Source organism: Corvus moneduloides, chromosome 6, assembly GCF_009650955.1.
Source record: "Corvus moneduloides isolate bCorMon1 chromosome 6, bCorMon1.pri, whole genome shotgun sequence".
In the NCBI taxonomy this organism is placed as follows: domain Eukaryota; kingdom Metazoa; phylum Chordata; class Aves; order Passeriformes; family Corvidae; genus Corvus; species Corvus moneduloides.
The window spans coordinates 52,054,911-52,074,185 of NC_045481.1; the positions used below are offsets into that span (position 1 = coordinate 52,054,911).

At 42.9% G+C, this 19,275-nt stretch overlaps 1 protein-coding gene across 7 annotated transcripts in view; it reads right to left on the reverse strand.

Moving 5' to 3' along the window:
* Positions 1-19,275, reverse strand: part of DENND2B (DENN domain containing 2B) — a 154,678-nt gene that overhangs the window by 5,941 nt on the left and 129,462 nt on the right. For all 7 annotated transcript variants that reach the window (XM_032113419.1, XM_032113413.1, XM_032113415.1 and 4 more), the window contains 2 exons: positions 19,084-19,224; positions 16,054-16,202 (listed from right to left, as the gene is read on the reverse strand). In XM_032113419.1, coding sequence (XP_031969310.1) covers positions 16,054-16,202; positions 19,084-19,224 — 290 coding nt within the window. The remainder of the gene's footprint in view (positions 1-16,053; positions 16,203-19,083; positions 19,225-19,275) is intronic.

Consider the following 19,275-nt stretch of genomic DNA (forward strand, 5'->3'; position numbering starts at 1 on the left):
CCCAAAAGCACTCAAAAGCAGCCACTTTGAACAACGCTTAAAATCCAAAAGCAACTTCATATCTTGCCTGTTATGACCACATCAGTAGTAAAAATGCATAATAGTATTGTTCTTAAGTCAAGCGCTAATGCAGGAACAAAGGAAAATGAAAAGTAAAATAAAATTGAAATTAAAATCCTCAAGAAATACCAAATCAGATATAAAAACAATCAGTACTTATTCCAAAGTAATCAATACTTATTCCAAAGGAAAGCTGGTAAAAGCAACACGATTTTCAAAGACTGTGTATTTTTGACAACAGCATATTTTTATTATAATACTTTTTAAAGGGCTTATTAACCAACTTCAGTGATAAAGGTATTGATCCTGCCCAGCAGAGTACTCTAAAATTGGTATCTCCTAAATTTAAGGCTTGATATTATCATGGAAAATGTCATGCATATGTTGTCCTTCCATCTACTGAATCTGATTCTCTTTTGCAGTCACATGGTTTCCAAATGTTAAAAATTAAAGAACATCATTACCAAGCGAGTTTTAGCATCAGGGAAATAAAGACAGGTTCCCCATATCACAGATACAACATCTGCCTCTTGCTGGCTGAGGTGACAGAAATTTTGATCCAGTATGATTGAACTAATTTTCTCACACTGCAAACTTCTGCTGTGCTTAATGTAGCCACAAAGAACTATAAATAATAACTGCAGAGCTGTTACTGCTTTAAAATGCCGGGGAGAGATGCTCATTTCTTCTACTGCAAGACTTGGTGGAGACTTTAGGTGGCATCAGACCTCCACCAGAATAACCTTCATGAGCATTTTTACTTTAGTTGTGGATTATTCCAAGGCCAGAGGAAAGGTTTCACCTGTTTGTTCCTTTCAGTGATTAACCTTCAAAGTTTGCTGAATGAGAAATGTGAGAATTAGAGGACAAAGAGAGAAAAAGTTGGGGAAGAACAAATACTTGTCTTTTACTGCAAATAATCTGCGGTTTGGTTTTAATGACACTTCCTTTAAGATCTGACAATCCCAGCATGGGTTTATAACATATGTTGCCTGACACAAGGTTCTTGTAAAATGATGCATTTCTCTAATTTATATTTTTATATATAACAGGCAATGGTGCTGCCATTGTGGCATATTTTGGTCTCAAGCATCTCCCACAAAAAGCACAGCGGTGTGTTTTGGAAGAGCTGTGGATGGTACAGACTGCCAGCACTTTCTCAAGATCACTTCAATGACTCCCTGGCATTTTCACCTACTACAAATTCGGTCATCTTAGCTGAGCAACTAAAGAAAGAGCCATGTTAAGCTAAAAGCAGGAAAGCAAACATTCTTCTGCTCTTCAGTGAGTATTTTTTTCCTTTCTATAAAATGCCCTTTTGTAACATGTTGTTTTACACGCAGTGCTGTGACGTAAATCAGCCCCTGCATCCTCTTGTGCGTGGTATTCCCACGCTAGGGGAGGCTTCAGGCTCTGGCCCAGGACACTGGAATCTCTTCCTGCGCTTTCCCGGGAGCTGGCTGGGGCAGAGCAGAGCACAGGGAGCAGCCATGATGGGGCTGTCCTGCAGCAGCACCCCACGGGAGTCACGCCACCACCCTGTCAGCATTTCGGCCTCTGAATTTTAGGACTCTGCACACAGCTTTTCAAATTCAGCCTCAGAAAAATCTTTCCCTGTGGGACATCTCATCCCCATCAAACATTCCCTCCAAGCTTTCAGCCCCCAGAACCTCCTGCTGCCATCTGTCCTGGACACTGCTCCCACAAAGGACAAAGTGCCTGTGTCTCTGCCCTAGCTGGAAAGATTCATATTTAGAATGGATACACACCTTTCACTTGAGTGAAATTTCACATTTTGTAAGGTAAAATTCAGAGATGATGGGTGTAAGGGAACCCCCAGCCTAAATCTCTAAAATACAGTTCAGATCCTTTTAAAGGGATATTATCGATGAGAAGCATATTTAATAAAGTAAAAAAGAAGGGCCTACCCTGGGAAACCAAGTCTGCTCCAGTTTCTCCTTTCAAAATGTGCAACCCACACATTATCCAACTGTTCTTGTTTATGAGAATTAAGCAGTAAGGTCAGATGGTTTATTTTCTTTAAGGTGTGTGAAGCACACAAAGTAAAGCAACAGAATAGTCCAAGTTAGATTTTCAAAATATTTTCACTTTTAATACTCTAGGGCAGTTCCAGAGAGCTGGTTTGGAGAGTGGGCTTTTCCATTTGGTCTGTGCAGTTTTAAAGGAATGCTGCATAATGTTCTAGCTGTTGTTCTACTGGAAAACACTTCTTTATTTCCATGGTTGTCATCTTGTAAAAAAATTATTTGGAATTTGCCAAGGTTTTGGTTCTCTCTATGCCTTTTATGCACTAGATTAAAAAAACCTTCAGTGTTTGATCTTCTCCCCGTGGAGGTAATAATACAAGATTATACAAGTATATTGAGACATTTCTTAATGACAAATTTCTCTTGAAGAGATCCTTTATCATGTTACAGGCAAAATACGACATTGCTTCTTTCCCACTCAAAGTTGATTTACGTTCCTCTGGGCTATTTTGTTTCCCAAATCATTTTCTCATGATAGCACACAGAACCTTTTCCTTGTTGTGTTGCTGGCTGGGGAGACACAAGCTCAGACTAAGAGCTGAGGCACCGGAATTTCAGACATAGCTGTGACTCTGCTGAATTTTGGAGACTGCTTAGACGGTTTAAGTCTATGTCAAAAAGCAAATGACTGTGACTTAACAAGAACCTTTTTGTCCTTTAGATAGGGAGGATGTCTGGTAGCAATGTCTAGTTTGGCCAACCAGCAAGTAACTACAAGCTTAGGCTGTATCTGTATCTTAGCACAATTAGCACACTCTGAGAAGGACACGCTGTTGGACAGGGAATGGACACTGCCCTCACTGGGATGTTGGTGCTGGCTGTGCTTGTTTCAAGGACTGTGGTTTGTTGCACACTGCAAGTCCCCTCCTCTCTCAAACTGCTGAAGTCATATGCCGTTACACCTTCTACTCCCAATGGAAATATTCCACAAATACCCTTGGTAACTCTCTTTTCTTTGTAACAATAGCCAACAGTCATATTCCTTCCCACTTCCCCCTCTACACCTAGAATTTCCCACAGACCCAAGGGAGCCTCACACACTGAGAATCTCCCAAATCCAGGATTAAGCCTCTAGCACAGACAACCACTTGTGATGTGGTTTCCTGATCCCACCTTACTATTCACATGCACCCCCCCAGTCATTTTGGCATTTCCATTGAAGGAGAAGCCAAAAATATCCCTTCCCTTCCTCCCGTTCTCCTGAGGGACAGACAAGCTTCCTCAGCCAGGAGAGGAGGGAGGCCACCCCTTACATGCAGGGCCAAGCCACACAGCAGCTCTTTCACCCTGGGCTGGTGCCAGCTCTGTGCTGTGCCAGTGCTCTGGACCATGCCCTGGACTGGGACCAACTCTCCAAATCTGGGCTCCCTGCTTCCTCACATTGAGAAACGTAGCCAAAAATGTAAATTCACAAAAAAGTGTTTCCACTGTTTACTTTTCCACAACCTTTTTATGTTCCTCATTTCTTGCTGCTGATTAAATGATGTTGCTTTGTCCATGTTTGCAGAAGTCTTTCATCTGCCTTGTTGACACATTCATGCTCCAGCCACAACCACTTTGAGACTGAGTTACCTCGCTGACACACATCCCTTGTCTGCTCAGGAGAGCTTCCTCCCACTTGAGGCTGGAGTCTGGAGGCTCTGTCCTCCTCAGGTGTAACTCCTTGATTCACACGGGTGTTACACACCCTCACCACAGGCTATGGCCCTGCTTTTCTGGGGCAGCTCCTACCCTTGGGCCGCTGATGAACTGCGTAGCAAAACCAGATCCCTGACACTTCCCTCCTACACCCTCCCATGCCTCTCCTGATCCTGGATTAACTCCAGGGTCTGACAGAGACAGAGGTCTGTGACAACTCTACAAGATAAAATAATCGGAGAAGTTTGCAGAATAAAGGACTCTGTGGAAAGGCTACAGGCCAAGGACTCAGCCCATCTCCACTCCAACACATACAGGCTGCAGAGGTGGAAAGGACAAAGTAGAAAACTTGAAAAGCATCAAAGTAAGAGAAATGGAAGTAAAAACCATGGCAGACTGGTGCACTTTGGGTGGAGATGGAGTGCAGGCAGCACTGCTGTTACTGTACTGGCAGTAATTCGGAGCAGAACTGTGCTGTGCCAGATACAGTGCACTCTAAGGCTCTGAAAAAATAAAGGTTTCTCTGGGTGCATAAGAATAAATAAGAGCAGCATTATAAATCAGGTGGGTAAGACTAAGTCATAGCATCAGGGACAAGATATAAATGAAAACTTCTCAGTATCAGAAGTGACAGTCTCCCAACTCCAGCTGTCTGTAAGGAGCTCCTGCAGCATTCCTGCAGGCCAGCTTTTGAAGCAAGCCCTTGAGGATGCCTGGCCTGTCGGAAGAGCTGGCTGACAACGGGACCATGTTGCTGCTTTCTTCCTGCTCTGCAGTGTGAGTGCTCAGCTCCAGGACTCCTCTGATCCCCAAGTGCTCTTCTCCTGAGACCCCCTGAGCCCCCACATCAATGGTTTGTCCTTCATTCCTGAGAACACATTTTTCGTTAACCCAGATACCACCAACTACTCACCAAAAAGGGCAGAGAGGAATAAAATAAGAATTCGAGAGTTCATTTGCTATAATGGTGCAGGATGTCTCCAGTTTTCCAGCCTGTATAAAACTATCAGACATGACAGTGTTTCTTCCCATACAAAATTATTGCTGTTTCTCTGTTTACCACTTCTAGGACACTTAAAAGGGAAAAAAAAATCTTCAAATCGTGTCTTTTGAATCAAATCAAAGAAATTTCATGGGTTTGCAGCTTTTTGAACAAAAAGAACTACCCCATAAGGCCTGCAATTCCTGATGGCTCTGGGATACCTCCCTATTTGTAGGATTGCTTGCATTTGTAAGGCACTATTTTCACATGATCTGGATTCAAAATTTAACTTGTTTTCACTGATGTTTTTGAGCTTGTGTGTCTACCTCTGGATAACCATTTTGTTTTCCAATTTAAAGCAAAGTTATATAGAAGCAAAGTAATTCAGGTAGGAAGGTACCTCAGGAGATCAACTGTTCCAATTCCCCCTTGCATGACATCAGATCAGTTCGTTTCCAAAACCAAATGAAATTATATGTTATTTTGTTATATTAAACATCTTTGCTGCACTTTTTTGTGAAAGGGTGGCATCCTTTGGCAAGGACTTGAAGGCTGGCAGGAGGGAGTGCCCTGTGTGCCAAGGACTCCTACCAGTGATATGTAAACTCACTCTGATTTGGCTATGTTAGAAGCCATCTTAAAATAATATTTTTTGTGTATACTAAAAAGAGACTTATTTAGCTGCTAATTTCTTCAGAATAAATTGTTAGCACTAAGCAAAACCTCCCTTTGTAGCCCTGGGCTGTACTGAGAAATGAAGTCTCCTCTGGGAGAAAGAGATCATCTTCTTCCTGCAGGGAACCTGAGGGAAGGGAAGAGAAGAAAAGAAAAGAAAAGAAAAGGAAGGCAGGGAAGAGGCTGAATTAAATGCAAGGAGGTAAAATTAAGATCTGTGAGGCAGAACTGGGAGGAGAGGGAGACAAAAGGAGCCTGATGGGCAGGTGAAAAGGAAACGGAGGGCAAAGGGCCAGGATGTAAAAATTAAGGGACAAGACAGTGACTGGCTGGGCTGAACAATGCAAGGACCAGGGAAAACCACTTAATATGAACATGGTTAAAGCTCTGTCACACACACACAGCCAAATTAGATGAAGCTTGTTCCTCGCTGTTGCTATAGGTAGATGGAAGGACGTGAGGCTGTCTGATGCCAATTGCCCCTCCTCTGTCAGTACCAGAGATGCTGAGGGGCTGCAGCTGCAGGAGGGAAGGTCACACACCAGCACAGCTGAAGGTGACAGAAGCTCAAAGCCCACTTGTGGCACGATGGAAATCAAATATAACCAGTGCTCTACACTTCAGCCACTGCTGCTAAGCAGACAGATGCAAAACCAGTTTTATCAGGAATAATTCTCAAACTGCAAAGTTTCCTCCACAACAAATACATTTACCTGTATGGGAGAAGCAGAAGATTATGACCAAAACAAACACCAGAATTTGGCCTTAACATACTACTGTTTGACCCAAATTAATTCTAATCCAGTAAACTATCTGGGCACTAATAAAATAATTCTTTCCAATGATTACAGAGCAGTAGAAGTTACAATCAGTTCATGCCTCGCCTCACCAATTAAAGCATGAGGGGACATGGTTTAGGCTTTGATTCAACACAGTATTTCAGCACAAGTTTCAGGCTCAATTTACTTTCATTGTGCTGAAATACTTTGCCGAAATGAAGCCTCAAAGACCTTTATTTTCCCACTTCTGTTTTAATCAAACCAGCCCTCAAGACATGATAGCACCTTCTGAACCACAAGCTCCCTGACTGCTGTGGGAGAGGCTGCTGCAAAGGCAGCCTCTCATCAGCAAGGCATGTTGAAGCTTTGGAAATTTGAATAATTTTTTACTTTTCTAGAAGCCCTTCAGGGGTTGGGCAAACTACAGAGATTCCTTCAAGTCCTTCTACGGTGGTTGGAACCAGAGACTGTAATTTTTGAAGCTAATAAATATTGTAGTTTCATTTTAGTATATTATTAATATTTAAATTCTTTTTAATTTTTAGAATATAATTTATTTTTAAAGTCAAATAATTAGATTTTAACATCCTGGAGTGAGAATTCCCTGTGGCAGAATCCCTCTGTAAAGGCTCCAACACTGTGTAGGGGTACACAGGGAGGAGGACTCCCCTGCTGCTGCCAAGCTCTTCTCCTCACCTGACCTTCATGTGAATCTGTGAAAATCTGGGTGTCTGCAGGAATTTTAGGATGGAGTGGTTGCATATGTGAGTCAAAACAGAGTTCTGAAGTTGCTGAATTTCCTGTTAATAAATCTGACTTCTCTAGAATAATCAATGAGGTGTTTAAAAGAGTGGGTTCATATTACATGGAAAATTGCATGAGTTTAGGCTGTAAAAGCCAGAGTAATATTTTGCATTGTGATTTATTTTATACAGCAAACACTTAAGAGGTGAACTAAGAGCCACAACCTGAGGTCTTTAGTAGCTGGTCTGAAGCATGCAGTTAATATTGTATCTCTGGTCAATACCTGATCTCCTTCTTTTCAGGAAACACAGACAAATCTGTATGTGCATATTTTAGGTTACTTTTGATGTCACAGGAGACCTGCCAATGGAAGGCTCTGCTCCTAGTGTTTGAATCAAATAAGGAGTTCTCCAGTGTAAATGTGATGATGGATGGGAACACGTGCAATTCACATGAGGATCATGGTGAGCCAGGTCCATTTGGGCTGTCTCAAATTCAGCAGCCAGTTCCAAACATTTCACGACTTAATCATCATACACACTGCAACAAATATTGCTACAGTCAATCTCTGGCACCGGGTAAAGAGCTCCCTACAGCACAAACAACAGATCTGCCCTGTGTGTTATGGGCTGAAACATCTCTTACCCAGCCTTGACATATATTCACGTGTATTACCAGCAGTGAGGTAACAACTCGGTCCAGAAGCAGGTGAGAATCCCTCACTCTGCACAGGAGCTTGACAAAGCAAGAACATTACTCAACAAGTGAACACTTCCCTGGGTGAGTGATTGCTCTGCCAGTCCAGCAGCACTGCCATTGCACCCTGTGCCCTCAGCCTCCAGGTCCATCTACTCCTCCTGAGCCAGGCTCTTCCCCTCCTGGCGAGCAGCAGCCTGATGCAGAAGTGAAAACCAAACTTTGCTTTTGCCAGGGGTGAAGGGCAGAGTCCAACCACAGTGGCTCCCCTAATTTGAGTGCTGACACATTTGCTGCAAGTGACCTTTGTGATATCTCATGGAATGCAAACAAGTGATAACACTGGCAGGGACAGGGGGGGCACTTAGACTGAGAAGGAAATGCATATTTTCCACATCACATCAGCCCAATTATCAGTTATTGTCCTTTGCAAAATCTTTTAACTGTGCTTACAACTCAAAGCCTGTAGCTGCTTAACCCTCACACCACTCAAATGGCAGTTTTGCCCCATGAAAATGCGCTCAGCCCAAACCCAAATCTTCTTTCACAAGAAGTAAGTCACACTTCAGGTTTTATCTGTTGCGTTCTACAGGGCAGCATGAGAACAGCCAAGCTTGTAAAACTGTCATAAAGGAATCCCAGTATGTCTTCACCTGTCTGGCAAAAGCAGTGCTGCAGTTCCTCATCAGCAGGGCACCAGTAATGCACTTACTTTTGGGACGTGCTCCAGTGACTACTGAAGGTGAGTTATGGACAATACAGGCAGCAATTCCTTTGTGCTACTGATGATTCCTGCTAGGAGATTTTTTTATGATGAACCAAAGGTTACAACCCTGTTTCTGGAATTGTTTTCCCTGACTTTGGTTCACAGAGCCATGGTTTACCTTGCTGCAGTGTCAATGAGCACAGTTCATGGAGCAGACTTGCCCAACATTTTGTGTCATCATCTGTGTTCCTTTTGTGGTCCCTCCTTCCCATACTTGACAGAAAACTGAGTGGGCAACATCTTCATTGGTAAACTCTTCTCTGGTCACATCCCCTTCAGCTTAAGTGTGTAACATCCTCTCGTGGTTTGTGCTGCTTTACCCTCCCAGCATGGATCCATCACTGACACTGACTGAACACGCTCGCACAGCTATACAGAGACGGACACCATGAACGATGATGTGCCCTCAGAGGTGCCTATTTTAAAGCCAATGGATTTTTCAGTCACATAAAGTAATTCAGATTTTCAAGTTTGATAATTAAACAACTCATTATGAGATATTATCAAACAAGAAGTGCAGGTTCATTCTGTCTATTCTTTTTGGTTTTCATCCAAATTTTGCAAAAATTTCCAAAAGTTACCACAAGTTGCCACATTTTACTTCAGTAAGAGCTGCATTTTCAGAACCGAGCCCCCACCTTTCGGGAACACTGGGCGACAGACAGTGTGAGGTCCCACAGATAACCTGCAAAGCACAATCCTGGCTCATGCAAAGATCCAGGCTGCATGCCATGGAGCTGAGAGCTGCAGAGCAGAGAACACACTGTCAGGAGAGCTCTCTCTCTCAGAGAGTAGCTTTGAAGTACTTAATTTAAAAGAAAGCAGAGAACAGTTGATTAAAGGGGAATGTGGTGTTAACAAAGACAGTATTTTTTGCTCATGTAATACTTGTGTGTAAGCAAGGCACATGAAGGCCCCTGGAGAAAGACATGCAAAGTGCCCCACAGAATAAGGACTTGCCTTTTCAAGAAAATAGGATTTGGGGGAAGAAGTCATTGCTTTGACACATCAGCTACCTGCCCAAGCTTTGTCAGGTGGTTGCAAGAAAAAACAAACCTAGCATTTCCAAGTGTAAAGTTATCCTTTGTATCCACAGAGTTACCCAATCCCTTTCCTGCAGGTCAATTTGTTAGCACGAATCCATAATCCAGGTGCCCCAGAGGAGTGTTAACTCCTTGTTCCTTCCACACTGGGACCTTTGCTCCCACCAGTCCTTCCTCACACTGAGGGTTTCAGATTCCCAGGCCACCTCTCCACTGTTAACAGGAGGACAGTTGTAAAGCAGGATAAAGTATTTTTCTAGGTTGTAACCAAACGAGGAGAGGAACAATCCCTAATCCTTCTCATTTAAAAGCTGAAAAGAGGGAATCTAAATCCTCTTGCAAGGAGCAAGAAGTCAGGTTGGGTAGATGTTGCAATTTACCGCCATGTGCCAATAAGCAATCCAGAAAGGAATTACCAAGCAACATGGTCGTCTTCTTATCCCATTTCCTTTCATGGGGAAGACAGAGAATTTTTTTGCACAAATTGTAAGTGGAAAAATTATGTTTTCTCACTGTAGAGCATTGGCCAAAGCCTGGAATGACATAAATAAATACCACTGGAAAATAGGGGAGGAGGGAAGGAAGAAAAGGAAAATTACACGAGCTCTACCCTTCTTGGGACATGGCATACTAAAAATGCCACTGAAGTTTACTGCACATTAAAAATGTCACTATTAGGTTGTTTTCTCTGGGACTGTGGAATATTAAACAAGCCAGAGACTTCAAATGTTCATTTTGTTTCTTGGGCTGTCTCTTTTGCCTGACACACATTTTCTTACTGCCCATGCTCTGTTGGCATCAGCCATCACACAATCTAAGTGCTGGAGAAAGTAATCCAAGTGGTACATAATGTAAGTACCTTGAGAAGAGGGAGTAAACTGCAAAATTTCTCTCAAGAATCTTGGGAGACAGCTCTGCTAGCCCCCCTCAACAGGGGCTGCTCTGGCTCTCACTGGAGGAAACAGAAGCTCTCTGGTTACGTACATAAGAAATGGATGTTTTTGCTCTAGAATAAATTCTGTCTACTAGGCATGATTGCACAGTGGATAATTATAGAAGGGCTCATTCCTTCCACTGCAGAAATTAGTGAAAGAAATTCTCGAGCTTATCTTCAGCATATCAGACCAGACAAGCACAATAATCCTGCCAGTATTAAGAAAGCACTTCAAGTTCTTTGGATAAAAATACACCAGATGAAATGTCAGCTATCCATACTTCTTCCAGGTTTAGACAGAAGATCTGTGAGCTATTACACATTCCACAGGTTCAGTAGTTTGCATCTCCAAACATCTTCTTCAATTCACAGTTGATAATTTAAAAACTATCAAGACCCTGTAACCTGTGCTCAGAAATGGTACAGGCCAGTCAAAGACTGGCAGCAGTAAATTCTCCCTCACAAGTTGGCTTCTGGCATGTATTTGTTGTCAAATTTCTCTCACCCTTCTTTTTGTGGAGGTTTTTGTGACAGGGAGAGTAAAAGAAATCTTTATTACTGGCCAAAGCTCACATCTGTTTACCAAGCACACTTCTGTCTGTACTAATACACGTGTTTTTACCTTTTAAACTGCAGGTTGGCGGACTTTACAAATGTTACAAGATGACAGCTACTGGAAAGGAGCATTCCCAGGCAGCTGGTGAAGCTGTTCAGACCTGTCATTGCCATGATTCTTTTGTAAGAATTAAATCCTACTTTTGTTAATAAAAAGGGAACAATAAGGAAATAGGGAATGAGCTTGCACTTCAGTAATATGCCCCAGAGTTTAGCTACTCTTGCTTTTCCACTTGACCTTGCTACAGGACCGAGGAGCAATGATTTACTACTGAAACACTGCCACTTATCTCTTATTTAAATTTGAATATTTTAACTTGAGCTACAAGATCTTGCTATGATTTTGGCTGCTAGGTTAAAGGATGTTTTTAGGGAGGCACCGAGAAATGGGGGCCAGGCTACCTCACAACTCTTGCTGCCAGTTTCTAGCATGGCCCCAAAACAACAGATTCAAACATGAGGAGAAGCATCACCACTCCCTGAACATCCTGGGCATAGCACAGACAGCCCTAAGCTGTGTCTGTGCGTGAGAATAGGGAAACGCTGCTGTTTGTTCTGAAAGCCTTTGCCCTTGAATACAAGTACACTCTGCTCCCCTTTTGCTCCACAGTTAACAGAGACATGCCTGCGGGATGACTTCCCCACTATTTACATATTTATGCTCTGTCCTTTATTAGTCAGTGTTTCTGTCTCCAGCCCATAACCTTTGGTCAGGTCTGGGATTCGCCTGGACTTTCTACAGTTGCTGGAAGACAGATTCCTCCTGCAGTTCAAAATACTGTCAGGAGGGGTAGGGTTAGGGTTTTTTTTTCCCTGAGGCCCATGCTCCTGCTTCACTGAGAAGTAGCTGAAATATCTCATATAAAACCAGAATTCACAACAATGAAAAGTTGTTTTGTCTTTTACAAGAGCAGGGGCTCTACAGAAGCCTTGCACAGTCCCAAAAGTTTTCGAAAGGCCACTGAGAGGAATACTGGAGGATTTGGATCCACAGCAAAAAACAAGCCTCATCCAAACATTCCCACTGACTGTGGCTGGCATTGGACTGGACCCATATATGAAATGTAAGCAAAATATCCTCAAAGTCCTTCACAATATAGTGGATACAGCAAGAGTGGTTTTTATTTATAAAAAATGGGGTTATAACAAAAGGACATTGCTATGTCCAGGGCCTTCCTTTCCCCCTCTCCAAACATTCCGGGGAAAAGGCAAAGAGACTGTTCTCACATGCACGGATACATCACCTCCTCAGCAAACACATCCACAAATTTGTTTCCCCAGCATAAAACTAGAACAAGCAGAGAAGTATTTTTCTTCCAATGTTTGCTTTCTATTTATTTTCTGTTGCTACCTTTGTGCCTGCAGCAAGGTCAATGTTCCTGAGCCCCAGGACCCACTGGTTTTGCATCTGCTGCTTTTCAAACCTCAGAGGATGGCACTAGAGCAGCTCCTCCTGTGCAGCTGGCAGGCATGGGACTGCTCCAGAGTTGGGGTGACCAGGCAGAATGTTGGGAACATAAACAGGGGGTCCCAGTGGGACAGGGATTAGAAGTGGGATGGGATATACCACCTCAGCTGTGCTTTCAGCAGATTTTTAAGGAATTGGAGCCTTGAGTTACCTCTTTGAGAGTTGTGGTATTATTATTATTATTATTATTATTATTATTATTATTATTATTCCAAGTTTCTTTATTGTTATTTTTGTTTCTTTGTTGTCTTCATGACTGTTCACGGAGACCAAAATTCTGAAAGGTCGCTGGCAGATTCACATTCATTTTTGAAGATGAGCAAATAGCTGCAGGGATTTATTCACCCAATTTCAAGCAGAAAAAATACATAATCAACTTATTGGAGGGAAAAATACCCAAACCTGACTGCACATATCTAACCAGGGCAACCTCACAGTGCTGTCATTCAGAACTTCACTGTTGTTTCCTCACTACTTGGGAGCATCACTCTCTGTGTTGACAAACAACAACTTCTTCCTGCAAAGACCAAGGACTTTAAATTTTGGCACATTCTGGGTACTATAAGAACCATAAATAACAACTTATTGAATGAATCTCACTCCACTAGGCATGACTTTCCCAAACTTGTATAATGTGTGAAATCATTTATTGCTGGGAGACCCACTAAACAGGCAGCCACAAAAGCCCAATGCATCTTACTGTTTGAAGCCTAAACCTCAACACCATTTATTTCTAAGCTAGTTTTTGGGTACATACAGAAATCAAACCCTTGTAAAATCATTTTAATTTCCTGCTCTCGTTCTTTGGGCACAGAGTGGACCTGTAAGATATTTCACTTTTTTTTTTCCACATTACTGGTAAACTCCAGTTTCAGCCAGGATGCCCATAAACAAAACTCATGTCAGACAAGGCAAAGGTTCCAAGAAGACAGTTACTAGTTCAAAGCCAGAGTGTTTCATTTTAGACTTCATCCCTATTTAAACCACGAAAATCTCAGTAAGTATTGAATTTAAATCCACTGTCACTTTCTCCAGGCCTTTGTCAAAGGACTCATTATTAGCTTCTGGTTTACAGTACCTCCTAGATCCCCATGCTGAGAGGGACCACACTGAATAAAGCAGAGCTGCTGCACACACACAGCAAGAAGCAGCCTCCACCCCAGAGTGTTTGGGACCCCAGACAGACCAGACAAAAGATAAGAAAGAGGTGCTTATGTTTCCAGCATGTGACACTCAGCAGGTCAGAGGGTTCAGAAGTCTGAATCCAGAACCTTATCTACCACACCGGATTTTGTAATCCTCTTATCAAATGAAACAAAGTATATAGATACAATAAAGGGTATATGTGGATATAGAAAAGCATATGAATCCAAGCCATTTTGTAAGAAAGGTTCTGTCCCTTCTTACAGGAGCAACCACAAAACCACCCAAGCCTCTCAGATCCATCTGAATCCTCTCTTTTCTCATGTGTAATGGCCCCTATCCCAGGGCCCCCTCTCACACTGAAACAACAGCTCACTGGGTAACAGTTTCTGCAGGGGAGCACAATGTTTGGGTATGTGTTTACCAAGAGGGATCTTTATCATTTCTGGTTCCTGTTGGTCCTGGTGCCCTCTTTCTGTGTGCCAAAAGGGTGAGCAGCACACTGCCTGTAAGCAGAACTCTCTTATTCCCTGCTCCAAGGCCTGTGGGACTAGGCAGCTATCAAGAGAAAGGTAATTGCACAGGCAAGCCTGAACTTCAAGCCAGGGCTGCAATGTGTGTAAAACCCTGGCTGCCTGATGAAGTCCTGGGTTACCACAAGCCCTCAGTATCAGCAACACAGCTGTTTTCCATGCCAAGCTACCTCGAGCCTGTCAAAGTAGGTTTAAATGTTGATTTTCTCTGCACAGTGCCCCGAGCATTATATGACATTGGCTAGGCCAGCTGTCCCAGGGAAATGCTCCAGGGAATGGCTGCTGTCTGTCTTCTCCCTCATGGCTGAGGATCTCTCCCACAGCAAGCCATCCCTGCAGGACAGTGCCTATGGTTCACAGAACACTACAGAGGAACAACTGGGAGCTCCAGAGCAGAGCAGCAGTTGGCAGCAGCACAGCAGGGCCCTCACTTTTGCTGCACCATTTCTGTGAGTTCCCACTCAGATCACTGTGCCATTGGAAGGAATGCAGATCTGTGTCAATCTGAATTACAGTCAGACTTGTGGGTGCTGAAAGAATGGTAAGAGTGCAGAAACAGAATGAGGTAAGTAAACATGCTGTAGGGAAAGTCAGAAGGAATGCACCAACAGTATTTTCTAAAGCTACTTGCCCCAATATTCGTGGTGTGATTCATGTATCTACTAAAGTACTGCAGAAACCCTGGACTAGTTACACAATTCTCATCATGGGTTTATGTGAAATTAAGTCATCCCAAATGGTCATTCAAACCAAGGGTTACTGACAAGAAAAGGGATGAAATAAAATGTTCCTGTTGTTCTAGACACAAAAAAGACTGCTAAGGAAGTAACTTTATAACCTGAGAAGGGTCTACAGCTTTAAGAAATTCTCCCCTAAAGGTTGTAAAGCTTTTACTATGCAAAGTATTTTTGCTATTATATACACTGGCGGCCACTAAGTGCAGCTATTATTTCTGGCGGTCATTCAGAGGAGGTCGGGACTGATAAAGTGTTTAACAGAGTTTGTTTGGGTAGATCCATCTGTGTTTTTAACCTCCCATACAGTCTCTGGTGTCCTTTTAAAAGATGCTGGATGTTCCTGAGTCTAATAAATTACAGGCTTTATTTTTATTTGCCATTTTTTATTCTTTATCATGCCACAGCAAAGGACGTCTTCTTTACATTGCCCACACTCTTCTGTATGGATTACACAAGCATCTAAAAAATAGGATGTTTCTTTGCTATGGGGCAGGGGTGCAGCTTACACAGAGCTCCCATTTCCTTGGGAAAGGCCATGTGAAGTTGTGGCCTGTCGCTCTCAGTCCTTACACCCTGGGGTGAGTTCATGCTTCAGAGGAACCAAAAGGGGAGATTGCAATCAAAAGGCAGGGAAGCAAAAGGTGTGTTGAAGTGTTGTAGCAAGGAGCCCAAGATGGAGCTTCCAAAAGGAAATGTTTTCAGGTCACGTGAGAACCAGGAAAAATATCCCAAATAGTTGGGAAGGACTGTGATAGCAGTTTAACACTCCCACTGGATGGGTTTGGTAGGGCAGGAACTGAAAGACAGCACCAACATAAACTCTCTGTACTGCATGGAGCAAAACCAGGGGAGCTCTCAGCACTGTATGAGCACAAGATGAAGCACCTCAGTGACAACTTCTGCTACTCTTTACGAGTACTCCGTGTCCAAAACCTGAAAAGAAACCTTGCTGGGACTACATTGCTTCAAAATGCTGTGCAAACATCTGCTGACACTGAAGCAGGTGAGAACTGGTATTGCTATTTTACAGATGGGAAAGTAAGACAGAACATCCATGGATGTAAAAAGACATTTAAATCCTCCAGTGAGAGGATCCTTACATCTGAAAACCATTCTGTATGTTTCATAAAGCCCTTTGTACCCAGAGATAGCACTGTCTTGTGTGTGTGCCTGAGGCGCCTCCAGCACTTACCTGAGCTTGTCTGCTACGAAGATGACGCGGCGCTCCAGCAGGAGGGAGGCAAAGATGCGGATGATCTGCCGCACGCTGAGGCACTTGAACAGGCACTCAAAGTCCACGTGTTCCAGGCGGGAGTCCATGGGCCTCCGCAGCTCAATGACCTGGACACACCCAACACACAGCAGTCAGCAGCGCTGGGCAAGGCCGGCAGTGCCAGCGGCCCGGGAGCCAGCCCGGCCCTCCAGCACTGTCCCGTGCTTGCCTGGCGAGGGGACACAGACTGAACCCCAGCCCCCCGTGCAAACCGAGGCTGCAGGCACAGCGCTCCAGAAAAACGGTGTATTGCACAATTCCTGTCATGCCATTCTTCCCAGAATACAGCTGTGTGCACTGTCTGCTGTCATCTCCAAGGGAAGCATAATTCTCCCTTCCAAACATTCTGTCAGAGATGCAAAGCTTGCCTGAGTCAAGAGTATGAAGCAAGTAACAATCAAACACTGGAGCTGGAAGCTTACAGGGATAAAATAGCCATAAAGACAAGGTAAATTGGGTTCTAAGCTTGGCTAACAATTCATATTAACATCTAGAGAGGAGCCTGGGACTCAACTAAAAGGCCAGGAAGACTTTAAACCAAATGTACTTCATTTCCACTCCTCTGTGATGTGTAATTCACCAGATAGTGTTCAAAACCTTTCTCTTTTCATATAAAGATACGTACGTATATATATTTTTATATACTTAACTGGGGAGTCAGGACAAGGTCTTAGATGGTGAGTTGTGACATCCCTTTACAGTCTAATTTTCATACTTCATCCATGACCTCAGGCCCTCTCCTTCCTTTTCTCAAATGCCTTTTTCCTTGATTCCTTTATTATATCTTCCTTTTAGTCTGCAATTCACATGTTCAGATGTGGAACTTGAAGGCAGAGGACAGAAAAAAGAAGAGGGAAAAATAACGTGAAGAAGAAAGTAACAGAAGGAAGAAAATACGAAGCACAAGACAGCAAATGATGGACTATTGAGGAATTTGAGGAAACAGAAGGGAAAGGGAAAAAGCTGGCCAACTTGAAGCTGTGTTGAAATCTCTGAATATATATTAACAGGAACATGTATACATCTTCTTCTTTCCATATGTCCAAAAATCACCGTCACTTTATTGCTTTAGACTACTCTTATGCTTTCATGCACATGACACCACATTTCACAAGTGTACTGGATCCAGTTTAACTGGAGTAGCCCTTACAAAATCCCTCACAAATACTGTTTTTAAGGATATGCTCAAGATCACAGGATACTGTAAACAAAGTAAGTTCATATCAGTTTAGTTGTGATATTGTTTGTGATCAGTAACACGCAACTGTAAAAAGAAAGCCACTCTTAGAACAGTATCTGTGCATAGATTTGATTTTTTTAGGCCTGAAACACAGGAACATTATGATGTATAGACACCCATCACTCAGCTGTTGCCCCAAAGAGCAGTAAGAAACAAATTGTGGAGGGACTGTACCAGGAATGGCTCCTTGGAAATGCTGCCTAACTCTTCCTCACAATCAGCAAAGGTGCCCACTTCCATTCCTTTGCACTGAGATTGCAAGCTCAAATCAAGTGTATGTGCCAAACCATGAGGAGCTGATTCTACTGCAAACCTTCCAACATGAAAATCTTGCTGCAGGGTAGGATGCAATGCAAGTTACGGCAGCTTTTACAAATACCAGGAATGTTTTCTGCTGCCTCAGTCTGCTCATCACAAAGAAATATACTGTCTGCTTCCCAATTAATCATCATCTTTGTTTAGGCAAGAGGAGCCACAATGGAAGGACAAGATTCTGTTCCTAATTAAGCCAGTGCATTCCATTTAAATAACGAGTTTGTACTAGCACAACAGAGAGCAAAGCTCAGCCAGAAGAGAGTTGTTTGTTTGTTGGAATTATCTCAATGTTTTTCTCTGGGAGAGTTCAGAAGCTTGAGCAGAGGATAGAGAAGTTGCAGATCCATGGCTCCCAGATACATTCACACAGAAAAAAGCATTGTCAGATCTTTCCCCTGTTATGCCAATCACCCTTTCAGACACTGTTTCTCCAGAAGAAAATGCAGGTGACTTTAAAATGCCTTGCAGGTCACTTATACAAAGAACATTTTACATTTCATACCAGCTTACTCCATACATTACAGGCCCACTCCATTGAAGTCAGTGGCATTACATTTAGAGAAGATATGATTCAATGCAAAAATAACAAAAGCACTGTAAAACTAACCCTAAGGAATGTAAAACAACCCTAAAGGGGAGCGGTTTTTTCCTGCTTTCACTAACTGGGACAAATTCTATTCCTATCTTCAGGGATGTATCCCTTCTATATCCTTTGCCCATCTGAGTGGAGCAGAATTTGACATGGTTGGCCAGCCCCAAGTTGCAAAAGCCTTTTAATCAATACTGCCATTTTCCAGTAAGGCATATGTTGTCTAAAGCTAGGCTTCTAGCTACTTGAGTCAGGAGTAAAAAGAAATGACATCTATTATATGTGAGCACACACATGAAAGTTTTACATGACATGCTTTTCTTTGAGGGCCAGTTTAAAGGTATTTATGGCCAAAGAGAGCCATTTAAATGCTGCTGGTCACTCCTACCAATGCCAGGACCAGCAGTAATGAAGTTTGAAATAACAAGCAGCTGCTGAAGCATTCAGGTACAGACAGCATGGGAAATTCACACTTGCCTCTTATCACTGTGATAAAGCCCAGCAATGCTGCAGTCTCTGAACTGCAGTAGGCCAGACACACAGAGACATTTGTGTTGGCTGTTTTTCTTACACACAACTTAGTAAACATGAAATAATAAATACATAACCATAAATTGGCTTATAATCATCAATGGGAACTAGCATTAGCATATCCACAGTGGTGCAGCTCCTGCTCTGCTCATTTTGAAGGTGTGCCACCCCACCTCCCTGTAGAATCTGTTTGCTTCCTCCTGTTTTTCTTTTGCTGTTTTGATAATGGAGTGGTAAAGGGCTTTAACTTTTAATGTTTGCAGTTGCTTTTTACCTCATTTCCAGCTCCAGGCAGGAAGGTCTTGACTTTGATTGTCTTTCCAGGTGCAGGAAAAGGAGATTCCATAAGACTTCTCATAAATGGATAAACCAGGGCAGCAGATATTCCCCTTCTCCTTTCAACCTCATCCAGGATCTGGTCCATTAGTAAGACATAAGTGAGAGAGAGACAGAACATATCAGCATC